Raw genomic sequence first — 24,665 nt, forward strand, 5'->3', positions numbered from 1 at the left:
TTCTTTCAGAAATATTTAGAGTAATTCTGACTCTTGGCAAACAAACTCCCAAGGGTTACCTTTCAGAAGGGACTAGGATTATATTTGTTGTCAAAACGGTTCAAGAATGGTAGGTTTTAAATGAAGTATTTTATTTTGGGTATGTCATTTTCAGGCTTGCGTTAAAAAGGGCAGATACAGAAGGGGATTAACAAGAGTTTTTTTGTTACTTTTTTTCTCCAGAAGTTGGAATTGCACAAGCAGGAACCATTTTAAATCCTGTCAATTTGTTTTAATTCTTTAAGGTGCCTCTGCTATGTGTAGCAGCGCAGGCCTGACTGTTAGTACAGGACAGGACAAGGGTCTAGCTCAAAATTTTGAAAATTTTGAGCCCTATTTCAGATGTAGACTACCACTTTGGGGCTCTGGGTAGCCAGTTCCACTATTCTCCCCTCTACAACACCTCTGATACAGGAAGCCATGCCATTTCTTCCCTTGAGCACAGTGATCTCAGGCTGCATTCCTCATGGGAAATAGCTACAGCTGAAGATGAAATTAAATGTATTATTTAAAAGAAAAAAGAAGAAATACAAATCAGGTGATGCATACTGTACAACCTCTGAAGGGATAACATCTCTAAATAAACTGCTTTGGAGTTATTTGGAGAGTATTTTCTCCCATTACACAATATTGGTGCCCTTCTGCCAGCCATTGTGAAGGTCATGAGAAATTTTCTAAAATATCTTTCATTGAACACAAAACTATCTGGGCCAATCAAAAGCATTAAATTGAATGTTTTTAGAAAGCTCCAAGAAGCTCCTAGAAGAAAAACTACCCCTTTACTAAATCAATGAAAGGGTTCAATTAAAGTCAAAGCAAAGAACGAATAATAATTCAGGGAGATTTCTATTTCTATGTGGCTGACTGAATCCGCAAATGATTTCATTGTTTAAGTGGAAATGTTAATTTTGTTATTTGCACAGATGCAATGCTAAGTATATGTACATTTTCCAGCAAGAAGCAAGGGAGCAGCCCAATTAGTCCATGACTGGATATTATGCATAGGGCATATGAGACTATGCCAAATCCATAAGTGCAGCCTTTGCTAAAGGAAAGGGTAGAATTAGAATTTCTTTGAATAAATTATCCATAAAAATGGAACAACTCAGCAATGGCACATCATTCCTTGTCAATTTGAATATAGATAGAGCAGAAGCCTTATTTTAAATATTCAAATCATGGAAATATATGGGCATTTTTTTCAGAATAACTTTGGTGTTTAAATCCATATTTAAATATTCCTTGATTACAGCTTGTCCGATATAGCTACATGTCAACAATTCAGAACAGCAAAAAAAAAAAAAAAAAAAAGAAAATTCAGCAAGACTGACAACTGTTACAAAAGGAAACCAAATAAATACCTACTGTAGTTTGTAATCTGTCAATCATGAGTCTGTTCTTCCTTCTCCAAGCACTGTGTTAATCTCACTCCACAAACTGATAAAATATGTTTTTATGCAACCCAGTTGAGCAATGATTCATTTAGTGCGTATGTTAGACCTCCAATATATTATTGCTAGGTTAAAGTTTTATTTTTTGGATTTATAGCAAAGTAAAAATTGACAAATAAATTAAATAGATTTCCAAACCCAATGCACGCTGGGATAGGCTCCAGCACCCCCCACAACCCTGTCCAGAAATAAGCAGGAATAGGTATTGGATGGATGGATGTATTATTTTTGGGAATCCAATGGGGAAAACAGCAGTCTTTTCCTGATGAGAGTTCAGATGAGATAATTTGTTAAAGGAACTTAAAGTCACTTAAATTCTCATAACTGTCATAATGTCAACTACATGAAGAACATCCGGTAATAAGGCTGGGGGCACAGTGTGGAGACATGCTTTTGGAGTCCTCATAAACATCTGCTCTAAGGTCAGCGACAGGCACATGACACTCCTTAGGTTCTTCACTGCACCGCACACAAGCTAGGCTAACCCAACTGCTGCCATCATCCAGCAGCAACACACAGAGATGATCTGCATTTGACACTTCCACAAGTCACTTCCTGTAATGGCCACACATTGCACAACTGCCTTCTGCTTCATCTATACCATGATCTTTCAACAAAGGGAAACGCTGTCTGTTTAGAATATTCTTATTAACCTACACACCACAGGCGCCGTGTGATAAACTTTTCGTAATTCTCCCAGTGTCCATCACTGATGTTTCATGCATGAACGGAATCCCTGAACTATTTCAAAAACAGACTAACCCAAGGAAAAAAGAGAGAGGGAGCGCACAGAGCTTAGGAGCTGTGCAGCTGCACATTTAATGAACAGGGAAAAGACAGCATTAGTCCATTTTAATGTAAGCAGTCTTTTCCTGCATAGCTCTCATGCCTGTTGAACACCATTCTCTCCCTCTTCATAATAGCTGGGCTTAAGCCTATCAGTTCATTGTATGAATATAGCTCATTGCACAGCTTAATTATTACCATAGAAACACACAATATGGCAATTATTTAAATACATACATCAAGTGTGTTTGCAAAAACACACTAATATATTTCACTGCTATGTTTTTCTCATTCATTTCTCATCACCACTAGCACCTTATTTAAAGAAAGGTGCGCAAGGTTTTTTCATACATTTATGAAACTTCCATTGTCATTAATCCTCCCGTTAGTTCTATTCTAATTATATTATGGCTGGCATGAAGTAATTTCATCCTGTTACTGCTTAATACATAACAACCTAATATATCTTTTAGCCACTCATGATTTAAGAAATATCATATCAAGCCTACATATGTGATTATGAACTTTCTTAATTTAATAAGCAGCACTGTATTTATGATGGTCCATTTGCAAGTCATGCAGCAATGTTTTTCAGTTTTTTTATTCATAATATATTTTAAATGATTCAATCTTAAAAGGGGGCACAGCAACCATAATGTAGATGCTATCACACTTACCACATAATAGAATGGGCACAAAATATAACAAAGAAGACCAATGCTATGCACTTCATCCATTAACTACCCAGACATTGAATACCAATGGGTACCAATGGGAAAAACAACACCAGCTTACAGACACTAGCTTCCTGTTATACATCACAGGACAATATATATATTGTTCTGTGAAATGCAATCTTTTTTTCTTCAAGTTCCCCGCGTTCTCCTACAGAGCACAGTGCCAATTTCAGTAATGCCTGTCAGCTTTCCACACAACCGTTTCATGATGTGCAACTTGTACTGAAGCCATCTACTGAACATTGGAATTTAAAAAATGCGATGAATAGCTCTGTAAATTTAACAATTACAAGCCACTCTTATTTCTGTCATCCACATTATTGGCTCCTTATTTTTTTCACACATACTTATAGCACTACAAACCCAAATGCTTCTGCTGCACAATGCAGCTGACATTAAAGCAGCACATACTGCTTACATTTTTTTTATCCATAAAAGTCAGGACCTAATATAAATCTCATAGTTACAAAAGCAAACAAAAGCATTAGACTGAAATGTTACTATGCTGTCTTTATACGACACAGGTTTTTCATTCTCAAATTATAGTGCCTCCCAGCTTAGAAGCCTATCCCTGATGAAATACTCCTCTGTGTCTTCAAAGCAAATCCCCTGTACAATAAATGTACATGAGAGACACAGAGTCACAATCAAGGTCCTCTACAACACATCTGCCTCAAACGTGTTCCCCTTTCCCTCCAGCCTCCCTTTTCCCTCTACCCCTCCATTTTATATACCATTTCATGCATCCCTTCCTCCGAGGTCCCTCCAGCCCCCTCCGTCCTCTGACAGAATCGCACAGTGATGAAATCATCTCCTGGTGACGCACAGGCGCTCGGCTGGCCCCGTGTGAGACACCAGCGCTCCTCTCTGCGTTGCATCCAGCGCCACATGCTCCACCGATTATAGCTCTGTCCACGGGCCAGCTCAGCTCCTTTCCCTTATTCCCTGGCCAGAGACGCCACAGCCGTGCCCGTCCCCGTTCTGATGCCATCTCCCTTTCGGCTCTTCTGCGGCGAGGCTTCGGTGGAATCAGAGCGGCACGTTCAGGGACCCAGGGCCGGATTCGTCACATGCTGGGTTTTGGGCTTGCGGCCCGTTGAGGTCTGTGCATGCTGGGAATTTAGGTAGCAGAGCTGCGTAGGGTTGAGCTCAAGGCTGACATGAGCTATGAGGACCACAAACCCCTTCTTATTGGCTATTTGTGTTAGTCGCTTATTAAGCTGTCAGCCCTGCTGTATCCGTTATCCTTTCTCTCTGTCTAGCTTCAGGTGCCTGTCTGTATGTCTGTCCCAGTGGCTGTAGGCTCAAAACACAAAGCGCAAGAAAAATTGTTCTCCTACACAGGGGGTTGGGCGGGGACAGGAAAAAAGATGTGTGTTTTGCTTTTGTTATGGTGTCTGGGGCATGGAGTCATTGTGATGGGGGCAGTGTGGTAGTAATGACCTACTGTATGTGTGACAGTGCCAGAGCTCTGAAGGTGACCTAGCGCTAGCATGTATTGTGCTATGTAGAGCAAAGGGCTGCTTACAGTGTAATCAGTAGGGTAATGAAGCAGGGTAAAGCAGGGCGTGACTGTGCCTAGGACACTGCTGCTGGAGCACACAGAACCTTGATACAAATGCATTTGGAAAATGCTCAGCAAACTGGAGACTTAAATTTGGAGAACAGAGTCAGAGACTGATATAAGAAGAAACATGTTTTATTTAGTACACAGAGGTACAAAAATCAATAAGACTTTTTTCCCCACTTCTGAGAATTTCTCTTAAGAAAGCATTTAGATCCCAATACAGACTGTGAAGTACGAAGGCTCAGCAAAGTCTATGAACTTCAATCAACAAAATCCACAGTAACAGTTGAGTTTTACTTGGATGACAGATCGAGGCCCTGAACTCAGGACCACATAAGTTCTGAGGTTGATTTAACTCTGACTTGTTCTTATTTGGTAGCGTCCTTCTCATAAAAAGAAAGGGGGCATATTCACACATGGATGTGCAAACTAGTGGTGCTTATTTACGCAAGTGAGAAGCATTGTGTCACTTGTCATCTGAAAAAAGCCAAACCAATAAAACAGGACCTTTTTTTACGGTGAAGTCCCCTCTTCATCCAAAGAGAATCTAGATACTGCGAAGTTAAAATACCCACCTTACCAACCTCTCTATTGGCCACTGTCAGAGAGAGCCTTTTGCCATTCACTGGATTTCGCAAGCAATAGTAAAGCTACTTCATGTTTATGTCACTGTAAAAGCTATTCAGCCATAGAAACCATTTTGAGGCGACATCATTCAGTGCAACTCTAGAACAATTGTAAATCTTAATATTCAGACAATCCCATAAAGACAGCAGTGGCTCATAATGGCAACACAATGGAACACAAGGGAAAATAAATGAACCTGAAATCATGCATGATATAACTGGGAAATCAAAATGACTTTATAAACAATAAGACACTGTTTATATAGATCAGTAAGGCATATGTACTCTAAATAAACCAGAGGCACTACATCCACTGGCAGACAGGCAGCTCAAAGGTTTAGCAATCCCATGATTCCACACTGTCCTAGTAGGCAATGAACATGAAGGCAGTGAACTGTGATGTCACAATTAGGCATGACGGACATAAGCAAATTCCAAATGGGTACATTCAATGTATTCTTGCTAAATAGCCTTACGAAATCTGCTAAAATAAAAGCATGCATACCAGTATATACAGTGAGTTCTATAATGTTTGGAAAAAATACATTTTTTTCTTGATGTGGCACTAGATTCCACAATTTTAGTTCTGTAATTAAACAATTTACATGTGGCTAAAGTACAGATTCTCAGCTTTTATTTGAAAGGAAATTTTTTTGACTGGCCTGGTCATTTACCTGATCTGAATCCAAGTGAACATGCATTTAATATGCTGAAGAAAAATCATAAGGCAAGTAGCCCCTGGAACATGAAGATGATGTTCAGAGATGATACTCAGCACCTGGTGATGTCTATGTGTCACAGATTTCAAGCAGTCACTGCATCATTGCATGCAAAGGATGTGTGACAAAGTACTAAACATGACTACTTTCATTTACATAACATTAATATGTCATAAACATTATGATGCCTTGAAATGGGGGGGTGGTTATGTATTAAAGAGTGCTGTAATGTCTACAATGTGAAACCAAAATGTATAAAAAATACCTTTCAAATAATAGCTGAGAATCAGTATTTTAACAATGTTCATTTTTTAAATTACAAATCTAAAATCAAGAGTACAAAGCCAAATCAAGAAAAATGTCTTTGTCCCACCAAACCAATATGGAGCTCACTATAAATATACTGTGTGTGTAGTGTACATAAGATCTGTTAATCTATAGTAAAATATAAAATGTCTGAAATGTGTCATATATTAAATTATATTAGTATAACAGTTCTTGCAACTTCTGTACAATTTTCTCATTATTACACAAAGTGACAAAAACTAATATACTGTATATAATACAGGACACAAGTTTACATATATAAAATATATGTCTTATTTCATTTCATATTTTAACACATTTGCTTTTTTAAAGTTTCAAGTTTGCTTCAGCATCTTATGGGGATTATATCACATACAAGACAAAGGCACAAATTACATCAGAAATTAAAAGCAAACAACAGTTGGCAATGTGACCACTCACCATTCACTTCAATATCCCAACCCTATATCTGTGCAACTCCTACATTTTTCCCCTCTATAAAAAGTAAACTATCACAACATGGAAAGTGCTCTACCATTGAAATATCTCATCAGTAAACATAATTTATCATGTGCTATACATGAAATGCAATCCATGACCCTTTTAAGTAGTGTTTTCATCAATACAAAAATTACGCATCTCTACAAGAAAGGACGGCACATAAATACAAATTTGCCCACGACAAGTAGAGTAAAGCGGTGTCTACTGAGGAAAAACGTAGTTTAGCATGACAATTTCCCATCAGCTAGGCTGTGGATTTCTTGTTCTATTTAGGCCTTGATTACAACTCTAATGCCAATGTTTAATTGCGAAGGGAATGGCGCACTGTGAAGGGATCATTTTCGCTGATGGCAGCAATGCACACTGTAAAAGGGCCCGTGCGTGTGCAAGGCCACGCAGCTTGAGGCAGCAAATAGCCATTCCTCATCTTAGCAGCATCTGTTTTGGAAGGAAGGCTTTATGAAAAGTGTACCAGGCAGCAAAGAAATGTAAGAATCAAGTTACCTCTCCTTCCCTGAAAGCATAGAATGCGTGTAATGTTCTTCCACTGGGTAATTTGCATTCATTTCCCCTCCTTTCCAAACTTTCTATTCTATCATATAAAGTACCAATAACAATAATCAACAAGTAAAGCTGGTCCTGTAGGCACTTTCAGTAATTCACATGAGCTTCAGCTAACTCTACCCCAGTCCCTTGGACCCCCAGCATGGAAGCGATTCAATAGTGTGGGAGAAAAAATAAACAACAACATCAACAGTGTCCTTGACCTCAATTGGAATCGGAGCAGCCCTGTGCCTTAGATGGGAGACAGCGTCTGTCTCTGGTACTGCGTCAGCTCTGGGTGCCACACGTCCACGATGAAGATCAGCCGGTAGCTGCTCGCATCCTGCCATACCTCGTGTTCAAAGGAGTCATCGAAGATCAGCACCTTTCCCTCTTCCCAAGCCCTGTGAGAGCAGCAGAGAGGGACACAGCGCACTCTGTGTTACTTCATGGAGTTACAGCAGACCTGGAGTTTCACTCTGTAGTACTGCATGGAATTACAGTAGATCTATTGTTTGAATCTGTAGTACTTCATGAAGTTACAGTACATCAGTAGTTTAACTCTGTGGTACATGATGTTGTTATAGTATGATGGATGATACTTGTAAGCTTAGGGTTGTAACTAGGTAGCTGTTTCGTAGGTGACTTAGTTAATGCACCTGTCTTAACTATTTCTTGTATTTTTCCATAGACTGCGTTGTTGCTGTTCTCGTTTGTGTTAATCAGTTCAACATTCAGGGTCCAAGTTGAACTATGCGGTTGTTCCCTGCACTTGGACTGGTACTTCTCTCTAGGGTTTTCGTCATACTTGTTCCTGGTTATGGTTATACACTTTGTTGTACATTGCTCTGGATAAGAGCGTCTGCCAAATGCCTGTAATGTAATGTAATGTACAGTAGACCTGTAGTTTCACTCTATGGTACTCCATAGAGAGTAACTATAAACCATTACCACATGGAGATTCACTCCAACTGTATTACAGTAATTCATGGTGTTTTCACCCTGATTCACCCTGGTGACATTACTCACATCTCATAACATCCACCACAACATTCACCCACAGACATACAGCAGATACTTTGAAATGTCAATAACTCTGGCCACTCCGTTATATCTCAGGCAACAGCGATGACTGAACACGGAGAGCCCCTGGGCCTGGGGCCGCAGAGGAGGACAAATGGCCAGCGACTGAGTCATTTGTTAACGAGACAGAGAACAGGAAGTGCCTTTTCTGAGGGGGCTGTAGAGGATTTACGGCCTTGTATTACCAAGTGCTGGTGAGGCAGCTGGCCCGGGGGCTGTTCATTATCAGGCAACACAATGACCCCCTTTTCACATCAAAAGGGATGAGTAAGCGTGCCAGGCCTCATCTTTAAAAAATAATCCCCAGGCTTTCATTTAGTCCACTCCTATAAGTACAATCAAGAATTCCTGTGACACATGGAATATCTGAATTATGTCATTAACTCGACATCTTTGTTATCCTCCTCTGACTACTTTGGCCAGTATATACTGTAACACATGCTAATTAAAACAGTGGCAGAACTTCAATTGTGGAGTCCAGGACTGCCTAAATAGCCTAATATTGAGAAGTGCAAGGCTCTGAACCGAATAACAGGATTCCATGACATATCACACTAACTGTGGTTATTGAGAGGAGACCCCAGCCTATCAGAAAGCAGCTTGTAGCGCCGTGTAGCTCAGCTGACCTGGTCTGGTTGGTGCATCGGATCTGGCAGCCATTCGCAGGGATGACCAGGCCCAGGTGCATCCGGAGCCTGCAGTTGGTGGGTCCGGTGTGGGGCCAGACATGGGTGCCCGGCTGCATCACTGAGTACTTTATCTGCAGAGACAGGAAGTAGAGTTATAAACCCGCCCCTTCCTGCCTGCCCCTGTCAGTGCTGCTATCCCAGGGCAAACAACACTCAGACAGGCCAAAAAACCCCCTGCCACTCTCAAATGATCCAAAGGTGGGTTGGCACGGCAAACCTGAATGGTTCACTTCACTTTTATTTATTTACTTTTTCTAAGGACAGAACTTCACAAAAACTACCTACTGTATGATACAGCTCTCCGGGAAAGGAGACAGTCTGAGCAGTTAAACTTCCCCGACCATTTATCTATTTTATGAAGCGGTGCAGGATTCTCTCTCTCACTCTATCTCTGTTTTGTTCAGCTTCACTCCCTCCCTCTCCTACCCAGGTTTGAGATGGCAGAAATGACAGATCGCTGCTCGTATTCAGACAGAGCGAAAGATGCATCCCGCGGGGGGCACACGTACCTGGCCGCGCTTGCACCCCGTGGCCTCCGGGTAGCGCTCCAGCAGCGCGCAGGTCTTGGGAACGCTGCGGCAGGATTTCTCCACCTTTTTACCTGGGGGGGGGCACACAGACACAGACGATCGCACAGCTGACAAGGCCATACGGGGAATGCCAGACCGCGTTTGCGTTGTGTGGTCACCGTAGGCAACGAACACAAACAGAGCCGAGCAGCACCAATGAGAAGAGAGTGAGGTGAAATGAGAGGCCATCACTGGAGGAAAGTCTACAGCATGCAGGATATTCCTCAGCCACTCCACAGGGTTGAGGCTGGCAGCTGTAACCATGCACAGCTGGGGAACACAGTGCTAATATGAAGCAGATTAAATACATGCAGAATAACTCAGGGGGACCCAAAGCATTGTACAAATGAAAAAGACAGTCTTGAGGCAGTGGAAACCCCTACCCCTAATTAAATTTGTTTGGGTTGCCATCGAGCATAAAACAGTTAATGTGTGACACCTTTATCCAACAACGTCTACAGACTGAAACGCAGAGGAAAAAGTAACACACTACTGAATGGAAAAATGTAAATATACAAGAATTACAACAATCGGAGTATTACCAAGGATATATAAATGAGGCAGGGTGTATTTCAACTGAAAGTCTAACATCTGTCATTTACGAAATATGGAAATGTAAACAAAATATTCTTTTTTTACAGCGTTCTTAAGACCCCTTGGGACTCTACACCTCGGCTTGGGAACACCAGTGAATATCAATAATACATATCGCACAAATTGATACAAACTTCAAAACAAAGGTGCAATTTCAGATAGCAGCAGGAACCCACAAGGGATTAAGTACAGTATCAATGCTTTAATCAGTGAGGATGAAAAATAAAACCCTTGGCTGACATACACCTTCCTGTTTTATAGAATCTGACAGGAATTAACAGCCGTTTGATTCCAGTTGAAGGAGATCTCATCAAGCTCTTAATGAATCAATTTAAATTTTAAATGAGCTATTGCCCAGCAATGAATGAGTCTAAACCCGTTGTGTGAAAACACTTAAAATGCGATACAGTAAAAACGACCAGAGCAGTCAGTTATGTGATCGCTTAAGAGACAGAAATGTATTAAAATAATCCAGGAGGGTACTCTGTTCATAATTTCAGTTTGCTTATAATGAAAGCTAAAGAACAAAGGTTCGCAATACCACTGAGGTGTTAAAGCACTGCAAGAAGACTTATAGCGAAAATAACATCCAAGATCTTACATGCACATAAACAAGCCTTTTCAAAACACGTTTAGCAAAACAGGCACGCTAAAAACGAAAGGCTGCGAAAAGGGTCGTTTAATGCATGCGGTACGGTTTAACCTTCATTGCTGTCGAGGCTGGTGTTTTCAAGAAAGCGCAAAAAAAGCTCATTAATGTTTCATGCACGTGATAAATCACTGTATCGCCATGGCCTCTCTAATGGAAGCTATTTCTGCCTGCCAATTAAGGCCACTCGCGCTTAATACATAGAAGCAGCATCCACGCTTCTGACCTCTGCCTGAAGGGCAGACACATGTAAAGGGCACGGACGGCTACACACGGGAGACGCCTTTCGCCGTTAGAATGAATTATAAAGGCTAGCCAATCGCTCCCTAACCCAATAACGGAGGTGTGATATTCCAGAGCGGAGATTCACAGCAGCCGTTTGAATGCGTGAGCACGGAACGAGGGTGACGGCGAGCGCGTGCGCGTCCTGCAGGAGGAGCGTGACGCGTGTCCCAGGCACGAGGACGGCAGGGCCGGGGCCCGCTGGCCGCTGAGCGGGGCCGTTACTCTACCTTGCTGCCAGAGGGTGAACTGGCCCCACTGGCCCTTCTCCCTCAGGTTCTCATCCTCCGGCACGAAGAGCCCCCGGCCGGGGTCCATCACTGACAGAGCCTCGTCCCTGATGGTCTTCCAGTTCTTCTCCAGAGCCTGTGGAAAGGACAGGGACGTACTGTAACGCACACACGCGTGCGCGCGCATGCACACACACACACACACACGCTGCGCATTCAATATCCACTGTAGAATGTACGGAAACAGCCGCGACCCACAATCACTGTTCTGCACAAGCACCTGTTTGTGGGCCATCTCTTGTGAGTGATAAATTTTACAGATTCAATTTTGTTTCTTTGACAGGGAAGAACATTGGCAAAAATAAAAAAATAAAATGTTTCATATATCATACAGTATGCTACGCAGTTAAAGCAGTACGTGTATTTTGCAGCGCATCCCATAAAAAGTAAACTCTTGAGAGATGCCGTGTTGTGACAGGGAATCATTTTGCGGAAGAGCCTGCAGTGCGTCTCTGGGTCTCCAGGGCTATGCTAGCCTGCCCTGACATGGTGCTTGGTTATGACCTTTCACAGAACAGCAGGTTGGTATTCATTTTACACTTGAGCTTCACATGCCCTGGACGCCCATGGCAACAGTGAGTCACGGCTGTTCCGGAGAGTTCCGCGCAGGCACCGAGGAACAGCACTTTCTGTTCCCGGCGCTGCCGCCCTTCCTCTGGCGGCGGTGCGCCGGCGCTGTTTTGACGGCTAATCCTCCTCACATTACTTCAGCATTGCGCCGCCGCGGGAGGCTGATGGGAACGGACAGCTCTCAGAGAGAGCCAGCCGGCGGCCCGAAGCCCCGCCGCCAGCCAGCCAACGCTAGCAAAAACAAAAAGGGGCACGACGACCCGCTATTGTTCGGAGGCTTTGCCAACATCGGTCCCGTTGGGCGCGCGGTCTGAGTCTGAAGCAGACGGGAGCAGCTCGCGGCTCTGAGCGCAGGCCCAGTTGAGCTCCTGAGATCAGCCTGTGTTTTAAAAGCTTTTTTTCCCTCCTCTACATGCTGATTTACCCTTTCCCCACAGGCCTGGCTGTAAGAAAGCCAGATACGCTGCAAACACACAGCCCAGAGCAGTCGGGGGCATTCTGGAAGACCCAGAAGAAAGCTTTTGGTATTTAGGATATGCTTTTTGGCTCTAAATATGGTACTGGCTGACTTTCAATATGGGAACATTTTACTCCCTGTGAATTATCATTACAAGACTATGATATTATTGACTACCCACCTCACTTCATGTCATCTCATGATACAGTACATGGTCTAAAAGTATGTGGACACCTGACATCCAACATCTCATCCAAAATTATGGGCACTGATATGGAGTTGGTCCACCCTTTGCTGCTATAACAACCTGCATTCTCCTGGGAAGGTTTATAACTAGATGTTAGAGCACTGCTGCAGGGATTTGCTTCCATTCAGCCTGAAAAGCATTAGCGAGGTCGGGCACTGGAGCGATTAGGCCTGGCTTGCAGTTGGCTTTCCAATTGATCCCCAAGGTGTTGGATGGGGTTGAGGTCAGGGCTCTCTGAAGGCCAGTTAAGTTCTTCCACACTGTTCTCGACAAAACCATTTCTACATGGACCTTTCTGTGTGCCCTGGGGCATTGTCAAGCTGAAATAGGAAAGGGCCTTAACTAAACTGTTGGAGATGCATATAATCGTCTAGAATGTGATGTGCGTATGCTGTAGCATTAAGATTTGCCTTCACTGGAACTGAGGGGCCTAGCTCAGACCATGAAAAACAGCTCCAGACCAAAGGGTGTCCAGATACTTCTGGTCATATAGTGTATGTATGGACACGTTATAAGGGCAGACAATTTTAATGAACAAATGAACAGTGAGAAAAACTGGAACAGGTTCCTGCCTTTCAGGAATAGACGTCCACAAACACAGATGGATACTAAAGCTTTTCCCCAGCCCTTGCAGTAAGGACAGAATGAATCAAACAGGAACCACCAGTCTGATGAGCATGCTTTAGCACTACTACTGTCAACAAGACAAACACACATTACCACCGAGGTCCAGAAAGATGCAAATCACTGATTAAGTAGACAGTGTACTGAATTTTACGTGAAACACTTTAAAATCCCTGTGGGTTCAGAGACACCGCATTTGTAGGACAAGCTAGAATTGCAACTGAATCCCAATTTATTTCCTACCAGAGTCTGATTTCAGTTCTCATCAGGGTAGATGCTCTACTGCTTTTTATGATACAGGAGACATTCATGATGTGAAAAAGACACTCTCCTGCAAAAGCCCATTAACAGTCGGATGAGGAACCTCACGGATTTCATATGGTCTGTCTGCTAGCATAAAACATGTGCAGTGCGTGTCAGCAGTTTAAACCCCAGTGTCTAGTGTGCGTTGCTCGTGTCTGAATGATCTCATCTGAAAAGGTTTTATCATGGGAGCACATGGAAAACTTCTTATCCTAAAGCACTTGCTGCCACACGGACGTGAAATGTCCCCCCCGGCATTCCAACCCGTACCACTTTTTTATCAGTCTACAGATGGGCGTCACTGCAAATGTCAGCATTAAGCCTGCACAGAGACAAACATGACTATAGGACGCTGCCCTGAACTTATGCCTTGCGTCTTTGCCTATAAATAAAATGGCTCCTCTGTGCCAGTGAGTCATGTTTCTGCTACTGCTACTGTAAACTTTCCTGAACTTTGCCCTGGGAAAAACAAAGTTTTATACTGTTTTATTCTATTCTAATCTATATCGATACAGAGTGCAACATGAAATTTAAATAGGGGTGATGACTGAATTCCAAAAAATGTTTTTTAGCTTTTTGGGCTAGGCCCCTTAGGATCAGATGGAAAGCCAGCTGCGAGCCAGGCCTAATCGCCCAATCAGTGCCCGATCTCTCTAATGTTCTTCAGGCTGAATGGAAGCAAATCCCTGCAAAAATGCTCCAACATCTAGTATAAAGCCTTCCCAGAAGATGGGAGGTTGTTATAGCAGCAAATGTTGGACCAACTCCATATTAAGGCCCATAATTTTGGACGAGATGTTGGATGTCAGGTGTCCACATACTTTTGGCCATGCAGTGTATGTGGGAGCGTGAGTGTGTGTGTGTGTGCACGCGAGTGTGTGTGAAACATTCTTTCCAAATGAAATCACGGAAGCCTGTACTAAGAAACAGATCAAATGCATTTAAATGTTACGCAGCCCCAGAAATGATCGTGCCGCAGTGGGTTAAAAGCTCTGCTGTACCGCTGTGTCGTGGTACGCTACCTTGACGAGGTCTGTGTAGGTGGTCTCTCTGGGCGTCCACCACGGCTGCGCTTTCAGCCCGTCCACGTTGTACAGAGACCGCTGCCACACGGACGCAAAGTGCCCCCTCTGGTGCCCCAGCTCGTACCACTCGTAGGCCTGAACAGGAGAGCAGGGCAGCCGTTAGCATCCCCCACAGTCCCCCGCGGCAGACATTCCGGCTCCTGCGCCGCCGGTTACCGGCGCGACGCCATCCGCAGGCGCGAGGCGTGACGTGGAAATGATTCCTCGTAAAAAAAAAATATATATATATAAAAACATACCGAGCCCGTTCATCAATCACCCGACCACACGCGGCATTCGCCTGTCACGACTCCGAGCGAGCGTGACAGTTATGGGAATTCGATGAAGAGGAGGGCGACCCCTGGAACTCACGCTGCTGTCCCCGACTCTCTGCAGCGCGTCGCCCAGGTGGAAGTAGAAGCGCCCGTCATCGGTGCCGGGGTCTCCCGTCTGCAGCCCCTCCTGCAGAGGACACGGTCGCGCGTGAACACAGCGCACCTCCCAATCCGCAGGCACACGCTTCAATATTCCACCTCAGTGAATGCGTCCGCAGCCTGTTTAGTGCTGAACTGCATGCATTTCCATTGTTTTATTGGAGAAATGAGCAACACACAACAGACAGTCAAAGAGAAATATACAACAGTCATAAAAGCTTATTGCACGCTCATACAGGAGTATTACAGTTATTTTTGGTGCGCCCTTAGCATCCACTAAATTCATTGCCACATTAGCCAAGCTTTCACTTAACCTAACATATTTTTACATAATGCATAATACATTTAAAAGCCATTTTGTAATGACTAATGGTGCGCAATTTAAAACGCGGCCATTAATCTGCAAGATATTTCACCCACAGAACGCAGTGGGGCCAGAATAGGTGCAAATGTATTCAGCGAATTAAACAATTAAGCCACCGGGGGAGCTGACTGCTACCCAAATGGGCTCCACTTTGCCTCTGCGGGACCGGAGATTGACAGTCCTTACTCTGGACTGACAGAAGCCCCTGCAGGCGCGCCTTCCCCACGTACAGCTGAGTGGCAGTCACAAGCACGGGCAGGCACTACCCACAATGCCCCTGGCCTGAGTCACAAATGGGCCTTTTCTCGCATGCCACTCACCCTGAGGAACGGGATGCTCTCCGCTATCATGTTGTCGGACTTAAGGATGAAGCCGTAGTGAACCTTGGCGAAGCCGTCATTCGGAGCCACGGCCAAGACCTGCCAAGAGGGTACAAGGAGGGAAGTGAACTAAGCATCATAAAACCAATACCGGAATAATGAAACTAAAAGATTGTTCCAAGGACAAAGGTTATCGCACCTACACCTCAGATAATAGCAAGCGTGTCGTAACATAATGTTCCATGTTGTGTTCTCAACCGTTTTAGAACGTTACAGTCACAACAGATGGCTAGCCTTAAACTCAATGACTGTTAAGTAAACTGCCCTAAATTATATACATATGAGCAATATTGAGCTACGCACCTCCTCATACACTCTCTTGGCATTCTTGTTGTCTCCCATAAGCAGGAACCCGACACCGAGGTCATTTTTCAGGGAAATGTCTTCCGGAAAAAGCTGCACCAACCATTCCAGCGTTGCCAGAGCTCCGCGCATGCGACCTTTATGCAAGGGGAAATCAAAACAGACTTATCAATGGAAAGAGCCACAGGCTGTCCCTACGCATAATATACACTCATATGCATACAAATACCATCACGACAGCTTGTGAACTTTACAACCAAACCATTTTTATTGCGTTCTTTTCAACACATTTTTAACCAGCTGCATTCGCTTTTTAAAAGTTGGTGCTACGGAATGGGTAGTTGAGCATGGGTAACAAGCCTGCCAACCAGAGCAAAATAAACGCTGAAAACTGATCGCTCTAGCTGATGTATTCAGTTGTTAGCCTCAGTCACATTTCCTCTTGCTTGACAAGCTGCTAATTAGGCATGCTCAGGTTCAGTGAGAAAGCCAGAGCCTTTTGTGTTGTCTAGCCACCTCAGCTCACAAAGCAACTGATAAATAAATGATCGGCGTAACTGAAGAGGTTAAACCCTCTTCCTTGACTCTAAAGAATTGGATCTGTAAGAAAGTCATGCACACAGCACGCCATATAGCACTGAGTCACATTTAAGATACTCATGTCACATACAGCATCACCGTGTCTCATAAGATACTCACGTCACATAGAGCAGCACCGTGTCTCATAAGATACTCACGTCACATAGAGCAGCACCGTGTCTCATAAGATACTCACGTCACATACAGCATCACCGTGTCTCATAAGATACTCACGTCACATACAGCAGCACCGTGTCTCATAAGATACTCCGTGCCTTCAGTGCCAAGCAGCCATGAAACCCACCAGTAGGAAATCTTTTTACAACCACTACCACACACACTTTTGGGGACCAAAAATAGGTCAGAGGTACCAGAGGTACCATAACTGGGTCAAACGCCCACAAGAACTTAGCTTCCGAAGCAGTGGGATAAAAGAGAGAAGAATCATGGGAGCAAAGGCCTCAGTGACATCCTGGGGCCAAAAAGTCTTCCCAGCATGCAGAGGGGAGGTCGGTAGCACATACCCAGGAACTGCTGTCTCTCGGCGCGTCTCTTCAGCGTGGTTTTCACCAGGTCTGCAGGAGGGTCGGGCAGCTCCGCCACCTCCCTGTAGGTGTTTATGGCCTTCAGCAGGACCTCGTTACTGCGCACCTTCTCTGCCAGGTCGTCCTCGGACTGCGCAGACGAGACACAGGCAAATGAGTCTCACAAGTCCAGGAGTTCAAGTTTAAAAAAAATAATAAAGCACAGATAAAAGAAAATTCATGTGGAGAGCAGTCGCTCTCTTTCTGAGAGCTGGTAATAAACCTGTCCATTCTTATGTAAGACATAGTGGTAGCACTGAAAACAAAAGGGGTGTGTGCGTCCGTTTTTGTGCGTGTGTGTGTGTGTGTGTGTGTATCGGTGTGTGTTTACCTGTGCTTTGCCATAGCGGGATCTTGGACTCTGGGGATATCTCTGCACCAGGCTTTCAAAAGCTCGTAAAGCCTCTTCAACCTTTCCCTGAGGTAAACAATGCAAGCCTTTCAGCACTAACCCTTCTCAGTCTGTTTCCATCGCTATCACCTGTGAATGACTGAACAGCATGCTCTATGCAGGAAGGTACTGCGGGAAAGAGTTACCACTGGACAAGGGCATCATGGGAAGGGCATTTTAGGGAGGGCACCAAGTGGAAGGGGTGAATGGGTCAGGAATAACTTTATTAACAGCAGCATACAATACATCTAATATCAACTTGAGATAAATGTTTAGAATGCTACATGCAAATATTGTTCATCCCCTGATCAGACTGTGACAGGAATGAAAAAGAATAATAACAGAACTGCAGTGACTGTAAGCTTGGCTCAACAAAGGAAGACATTGAATGGCACTGAAGACATTGTAGAGTGATTTTATCAAGTGCGCACACTATCTGTGCAAACTGAAAAAAAAAACCTCTTGAAATCACCATTCAGGTCATACCTTCTTGCGCAGCTTTTCCGCTGCGTCGATCTCGGCTTTTATGGTTTTATCGAATTTATTCAGCAGCTTCGGCTTCTTCTTCTTCTTGACTGAAATCAAAAACAAGCGATTGACACACAATAAGGAATGCTAAAAAAAACTGCCATTCTGTAAAATCAACACCTTGACTGAGAAATGAGAAAAAAATCCAAAGCAGAGATTCTAATAAACCAACTGGGCAGGGAAAAAAACTACTATAATTTTCATAGCCAAAAAGTACAAGAATAATCTGTCCAATGAAAATGAATATTTTCAAAAGACACTGCAGATATTGCTGCAGAGCTCATTTGCATATATAGATAGAAGATACATAGATAGATAGATGTACAATCCCTCAGCTATAAGACAATCCCACAGGTAAGTGTTTCTGGGGGATGTACATGGGAAAGCATAGTGTGACATCATGTAATGTAAATGTAATGGTATTTTAAAATCCCATTGCATACTTTATTTCAGTAAGGGTTAATTATTTACTAAAAATATTTACTAAATTGCACTAAATTCATGCTATACAAAGGTGATATGATGAGTACACCATAACCACTTCAACACGCTTCAAAGGGACTACATTTATGAAAAACCCACAACCGCAGAAGCATGTAGATCAACAAAAATCTTTTCAAAAACAGCCTTGACTTAATCTATGTTCTACACTGCGTTTAACTGTTAAACACACCGCTGATGTACTTTCTCAAAACGGCCATATTTCTCACTGCATTAAGCCTTCTTCAAATCTTGTAAAAACACACAACATTAAACAATGTTCCCGGCATCTGAGAGACTTCTAGCCCTCTGCACCTGAAGCACAGTGAATAAAAATGGCTCCCTCGTCGCAACCCACACACACCAGGCAGATCACGCCGCATTACTTATTCGTGAGGCGCGCGCATCACTAGGGACAGCCCACCAATCGTGTCGGAGTCTGGCTCCAAATGAACTTAGCCAATGTGATTAATGAGCATGGGCAGCGTTTTCAGAGAAAAAAAATATGATAGCCAATATACCTTCCATTGAGAAGGCCCACATTTAATTGCAGTATCAAAATCTCTGCGGTGTAAAGAAGGGAAATTTCCTTTCCTTTAAACTACACGTAAATTTCACCCCTTGCCTCAAACGGAAATATATAACGAACAAGAGTTGGAGTACAGTGTACAATAAAATACATTTAGGCAACATACTGTAAACTTTTTGAGTTGGGCTATCATTTTTAAGACTAAATGGAAAATATACAGCCACAACTATAAAAAAACAAAACAAACAAAAAAAACCCATTCTTTTAAATACAGTAAAGCATTCAAAATGGCCACTGGCAGGTCATGCACCAGTACCGGAGCATCTGCTTAAGAGCCCAGAGATTTCTTCCAGCAGAAAGCTTTTAGCACATGTTCCCCTGAGCATAAATCAAGAGGCAGCAAACCATGAAAATAAGGGAGGGCGACCTATCGATTACTGTGGAGAACAGACACGGCCCCACCAGAAGGGGAAAAGAAGTGCTGGTGTGAGTCTTGCGTAGGAGAAACTATCCTGTGAATCTTGTGGGGGTTAGATCGGCGAGCTGGCCGGGGTGACTCCACACCCCACGCACGCACACACACACACGCACGCACATACACACACACTCTCACACACACACGCACGCACGCCCTCGCACACACGCACGCACATACACACACACTCACGCATATGCACACGCACACACACACACGTACGCACACACTCACGCATTCACACATACACACACTCACGCGCATACATACACACGCACACACACACACGCACACACACGCACGCACGCCCTCGCACACACGCACGCACACACATACACACGCACACACTTACACACACCTACACACACACACACACACTCACGCATATGCACACGCACACACACACACATGTACACACACTCACACTCACACGCACGTACGCACACATTCACACATACACACACATGCACACTCTCTCACACACACCTACACACACACACATAAACACACACGCACACACACACAGCAGCTGGTCTTTGGTAAGACGCCTTTAATAAATGATGGTTTTGCTCCCTGTGGGGACCACTCAGTGCTGGCAGATGCACCCGGTGTGTTAAATAAAGTATGCAGTCTCCCATGCGTCCGTCGCCTGCATTTGGGTCATTACCATCCATCAGGTAAATGCTGTGCTTGCCAGCATCTCAAGTTAAATATTTACCTTGCTTGATTTGTGTTCATCCGTTGGTCACCGAACTGAATGTCGTTATCAGTGAGAAACACGCCACTGGTCAGATTGTGCACACTATGCACACCTTTATTGGTCGGTATTACAGGAAGTATTTGTATAAAGTACACTGATACTAACTTTGCCCACAAGAAAGAGAAAATAAATTTTTAATTTAGCTATCGCAAAAGTCTCATAAAAAAGGAATAGTTAAGAACAGCATGTCCGTATGCATCTGTGCAGGTATGTATATGTGTGTGTGTGGATGTGTGTGTGTAGCCGTGTGTGTGTGTGTGTGTGTGTGTGTGGGAAAAGATGTTTGCCCCACCTCAAGAAGCACACAGTGTAATTATACTATTACAATGAATCAACGCAGCTACATGAATTCATTATTCATGGGAATACACCGGGCTGCAGACTGGGTCACACCAGGACATCATCAATTATACATACTGTACACATACTGAAAAAATACTATTCGTTACTGGTGCCCTGCATTTTAAAACCTCACACTAACATTTCACATCTGTGCACTGAACTTTGTATCCAACTGAAATGATTATGAAAGTGACAGCATTCCCAGACATGGAGTATTCCTCTAAATAAGGAATGGCTTCCTTAACAGCAAACCTTAAAGGCATGCGTACGTGTGGATGTCCTGGTGTAGCCTATGCTAACCGCTACATAATAATGATGAAAATATACGATTAAATAGTGCCTACAGTAAATCTATACATATCATGATATTTGACAGAAGAGGCATCAAATGTGATGTCAATGAAAGCATGGGAGTCAGACTCTCTTTTCAGGTTCCACATAGACCCATTGTATATGCCTCACCAATAGCCAGGGCTTTAAGTGTGTATGCCATATTGCACCATCATAGTCAATCCCAGCATCCCTGACACCCCTGTCCGGAACATTCCTTAAAGGCACGGATTATGCAAGCGTGTAATGACCAAATACATCAACGCTCTCCCTCATTATCCTGTCAGTGCGCTGCTATATGGTCTGAGTTCCATTAACACTGAGGTTGGAGAAATGGGAGCTTTCAGACGAGGTTAGTAAAGACAAGAATTTCCCACTTTAAATGAGCATTTGGAGTACCAGACATGAACAATAAAAAGAAGTGAGAAAAAACAGAAGAGCAGAACTGTGAAGAAGCCATTTCAGCCTACAGGTCTTAAAAGCATTTCCTTTCCTGCTGCAGGAAGTAAGTTTATAAAATCTAAAAAAAGGGGGAAAAACACCAGTGCATTCAAGTGAAAATGGTTGCAGACATGCATAAGTGGTTTAATTATTGTTCATGTATACCCAGGGGCACTCTGTAATTAGTAAAAAGTAAGGGAGTAATTAAGCACTAATCACAGGTGAAGAGGCCAATAATGAAGTCCCAGAACAACCTCCTCTAATAGATTATAAATCATGTAACTGCCATTTGACAGAGAATAGATGGTAAAGCTAATGGGGCCATCAGGCCTGAGAACTAAAGATTCTTCCATAAAGGTAATTACCACTTCTGAACAGATCTACAGTCAATAATGTACCATGCCCACATATTACATAAATATATATTTTTTTAAGTTACATTTTTGATATTCCAAGTGCCGATGGAAGGGCTTCAATATTGAAGAACAGACCATTTATGCATGTGCTCTATTTCCTTTGTGCTGAATGTGTTTCAGTATTTTCCCACAAAACATTTACCCTTGGGTTCCTTTTTAAACACTGATCAGAAAACTTCAAAGTGATTTCAAACTCGATTTGGACGCTCCGTACATGACAAGTGAAAATAGTTAGATAAGGTGAAGCTGTGTATTTTCAGAGAAAAGTCTTTAAACAATAGTCACATTTAAACAGCCAGATCCAGTTTTAAGTGCAGCTCAGCAGCCACGAGAGGACATAAAAATTTGAGGAAGAATTACTGCCTAAATCCTTTCCAGCCCTGCCCAATCTCAAGGCTCGTGAAAGCGAGCAGAAACAGGATCTCTCATATGGAACTACAATTATCCAGCTTCCGAGACTTCCAATGGGCCTCAAAGACATGTCAGACTACGGTGAACCAAGGGGAAACATACTGAAACGTATGCCTCTACTGATGAGTTCTAAAACATAAATTTTAGGAAATCTGAAAAGAGGAACCTTGGCGCCACCTGCAGGATTCCAAATGAACTGTTGAGCGTTTCTGGGTCTTAGTGAACATACCATCATTGGAGCACTACAGAAAAGCCCTTACCTTTCTCTTTAGGCTTCTGCTCCTGTGCGGCCTCAGCTGTTACTGTAAGACAGAAGGACAGTGCCATCACAGATGTGTAAACGCATCTGCACATCACAGCACAGAGGACCGGTAATACAGCTCTTCATTACAGAAAACAGCAGTCCCTCTGTTAATACAGATATGCTCTATAGCACACACTGTAATGCTAATGTGTTTTCAGTTAATGCAGTCTACCAATGCAGGTTTTACCAGTAAGACAAAAATGACTGCACTACTGCGACCATTTATCCCTGAAGCGGAGTTCCTCTGGACCAGCGACCATTCCTGGTCCTGGCGGGCCGCAGGGTCTGCTGGTTTTTGTTGTTACTTGGCACTTAATTGACCAATTAAAGCAGTCGCAGCATTAAAGCAGTTAACTCACACCGCCTGATTTCTCGGGTCTGAGCTGTCTGGTGATATTAAGGAGAAAACAGAAGCCAGCAGATCCTGTGACCTGCCAGGACCAGGAATGCAGACCACTGCTCAAGACCACCATGCTCTCAAATAGAGATGAAAACACCCCACAGGTCTCCCATTTTCTATTAGCTGAAGATTTTTACTGCACTGCAATTCCAGGATCCAACTAAAAATATACTATAATTTATGCTAAATCAATATTAGAGGTCAAAATGGAGATTGTCAGTAGGAAGGAAACAAAAAGTTGTGTGTGTCAGAGCATGAGGTTCCAATTAAATAGCAGCCATTTGTATATGTATTATCAGTAGATATATGCATTAAGCATATACATTTCAGATTCATGTTGACAGAATTGGTCGTCTTCAGATATTAATTGTATTTGCTGTAGGTAAGTGTACAGAGATTACTGACTCATCTTCACTCCATGGGGAATGTGCAGCACATGGTCTGTTTTTTTCTCCCCGAGGACCTGTACCTGGTTCCGATGAACTTACATCAATCAATTACAATCAGACCTGTTTGTAATTGATTGATTGTAATCGACAAACAGATACTTTTCTGTGTTCTTGCCTGCTGTAATTGAGCCGGCTAATATGACCAGAAGGCGGGTTTTGGACTTTTTGAGAGCATTTCATTGGTCCCAATACACCAGACAAGATCAATCATATAAGTTATAATGGTATCCGTGGGGGTGGACTCTGGATACACCCCTTGCAAGAAACCACACCAAGAGTTTGTTCCCAAATCTTTATTTGCAGCCTCCAAACAGAAGATTTACAGAAAACTGTGTGTCAGTTGTCAAACTCCAAAGGATGCAATCTGACAATAATTTAACCTGTTAACTTGTACAGCAGGATACCATTTAAACATAGGTTTACAATGTAAGGTTCTGTCCAACCAGGAACGGCAATGAAGAAAACCTCTGAGATTGTCATAGTATTGTTATTGCTCGCTGTACAATGCTATCCCCTTTAAGTTCTGCAATATCCTATCGCACACTGAAAGAACTCCATCTGTCACCTATGGCTTTTCAAAAAAGTTAAACACTTTTCATAAAAACCGCAACGTTAGAAATGCATGCCCAAACATGTCTTAAAAATCTATAGAAAACCTAAAGGCCTTGTACAATTGTAGAATTATGTAAAAATGATCACCACCTTTTGAATTCACATTAACATTAAAAGAGTTATAAGAGTAGAAAAGACCCTCTAGTGTTATAGAAAAAATATTATATTCCAGACAGATGCTCAGTTTTTTCAGAAAGATTTGTACTGCAGCATTTCCTAGTCTCTCATATCACAAACTGATTTTTATTCTGGCAGGACACAAATAAAACAATACACAGACAAAAGCATGAGTTAAATTCCTTCAGAAGGTAACTTGTTCCAAATTTGCCAGACAGTTGATTATATATACACACAAAGCTCCATTTTTGCCCTTGCAATAAAGTTACGACAACAACATTAGCACAACAACACTGACACTGGACACTAAGAGAACAAAGTTGCACCACAAACTAATCTA

The 24,665-nt window shown here is 43.0% G+C and overlaps 1 protein-coding gene across 10 annotated transcripts in view; it reads right to left on the minus strand.

The window, feature by feature from the left end:
- Nucleotides 1–4,696: 4,696 nt before the first annotated feature.
- Nucleotides 4,697–24,665, minus strand: part of unm_hu7910 (un-named hu7910) — a 56,083-nt gene continuing 36,114 nt past the window's right edge. For all 10 annotated transcript variants that reach the window (XM_064332968.1, XM_064332976.1, XM_064332974.1 and 7 more), the window contains 12 exons: nt 22,704–22,745; nt 18,218–18,306; nt 17,672–17,758; nt 17,281–17,431; nt 16,178–16,314; nt 15,815–15,913; nt 15,069–15,158; nt 14,655–14,792; nt 11,372–11,507; nt 9,557–9,648; nt 8,985–9,118; nt 4,697–7,679 (listed from right to left, as the gene is read on the minus strand). In XM_064332968.1, the coding sequence (XP_064189038.1) occupies nt 7,529–7,679; nt 8,985–9,118; nt 9,557–9,648; nt 11,372–11,507; nt 14,655–14,792; nt 15,069–15,158; nt 15,815–15,913; nt 16,178–16,314; nt 17,281–17,431; nt 17,672–17,758; nt 18,218–18,306; nt 22,704–22,745 (1,346 nt within the window). In that variant the 3' untranslated portion in view covers nt 4,697–7,528. The remainder of the gene's footprint in view (nt 7,680–8,984; nt 9,119–9,556; nt 9,649–11,371; nt 11,508–14,654; nt 14,793–15,068; nt 15,159–15,814; nt 15,914–16,177; nt 16,315–17,280; nt 17,432–17,671; nt 17,759–18,217; nt 18,307–22,703; nt 22,746–24,665) is intronic.

The sequence above is a fragment of the Anguilla rostrata genome, chromosome 4, assembly GCF_018555375.3.
Source record: "Anguilla rostrata isolate EN2019 chromosome 4, ASM1855537v3, whole genome shotgun sequence".
Taxonomy (NCBI): domain Eukaryota; kingdom Metazoa; phylum Chordata; class Actinopteri; order Anguilliformes; family Anguillidae; genus Anguilla; species Anguilla rostrata.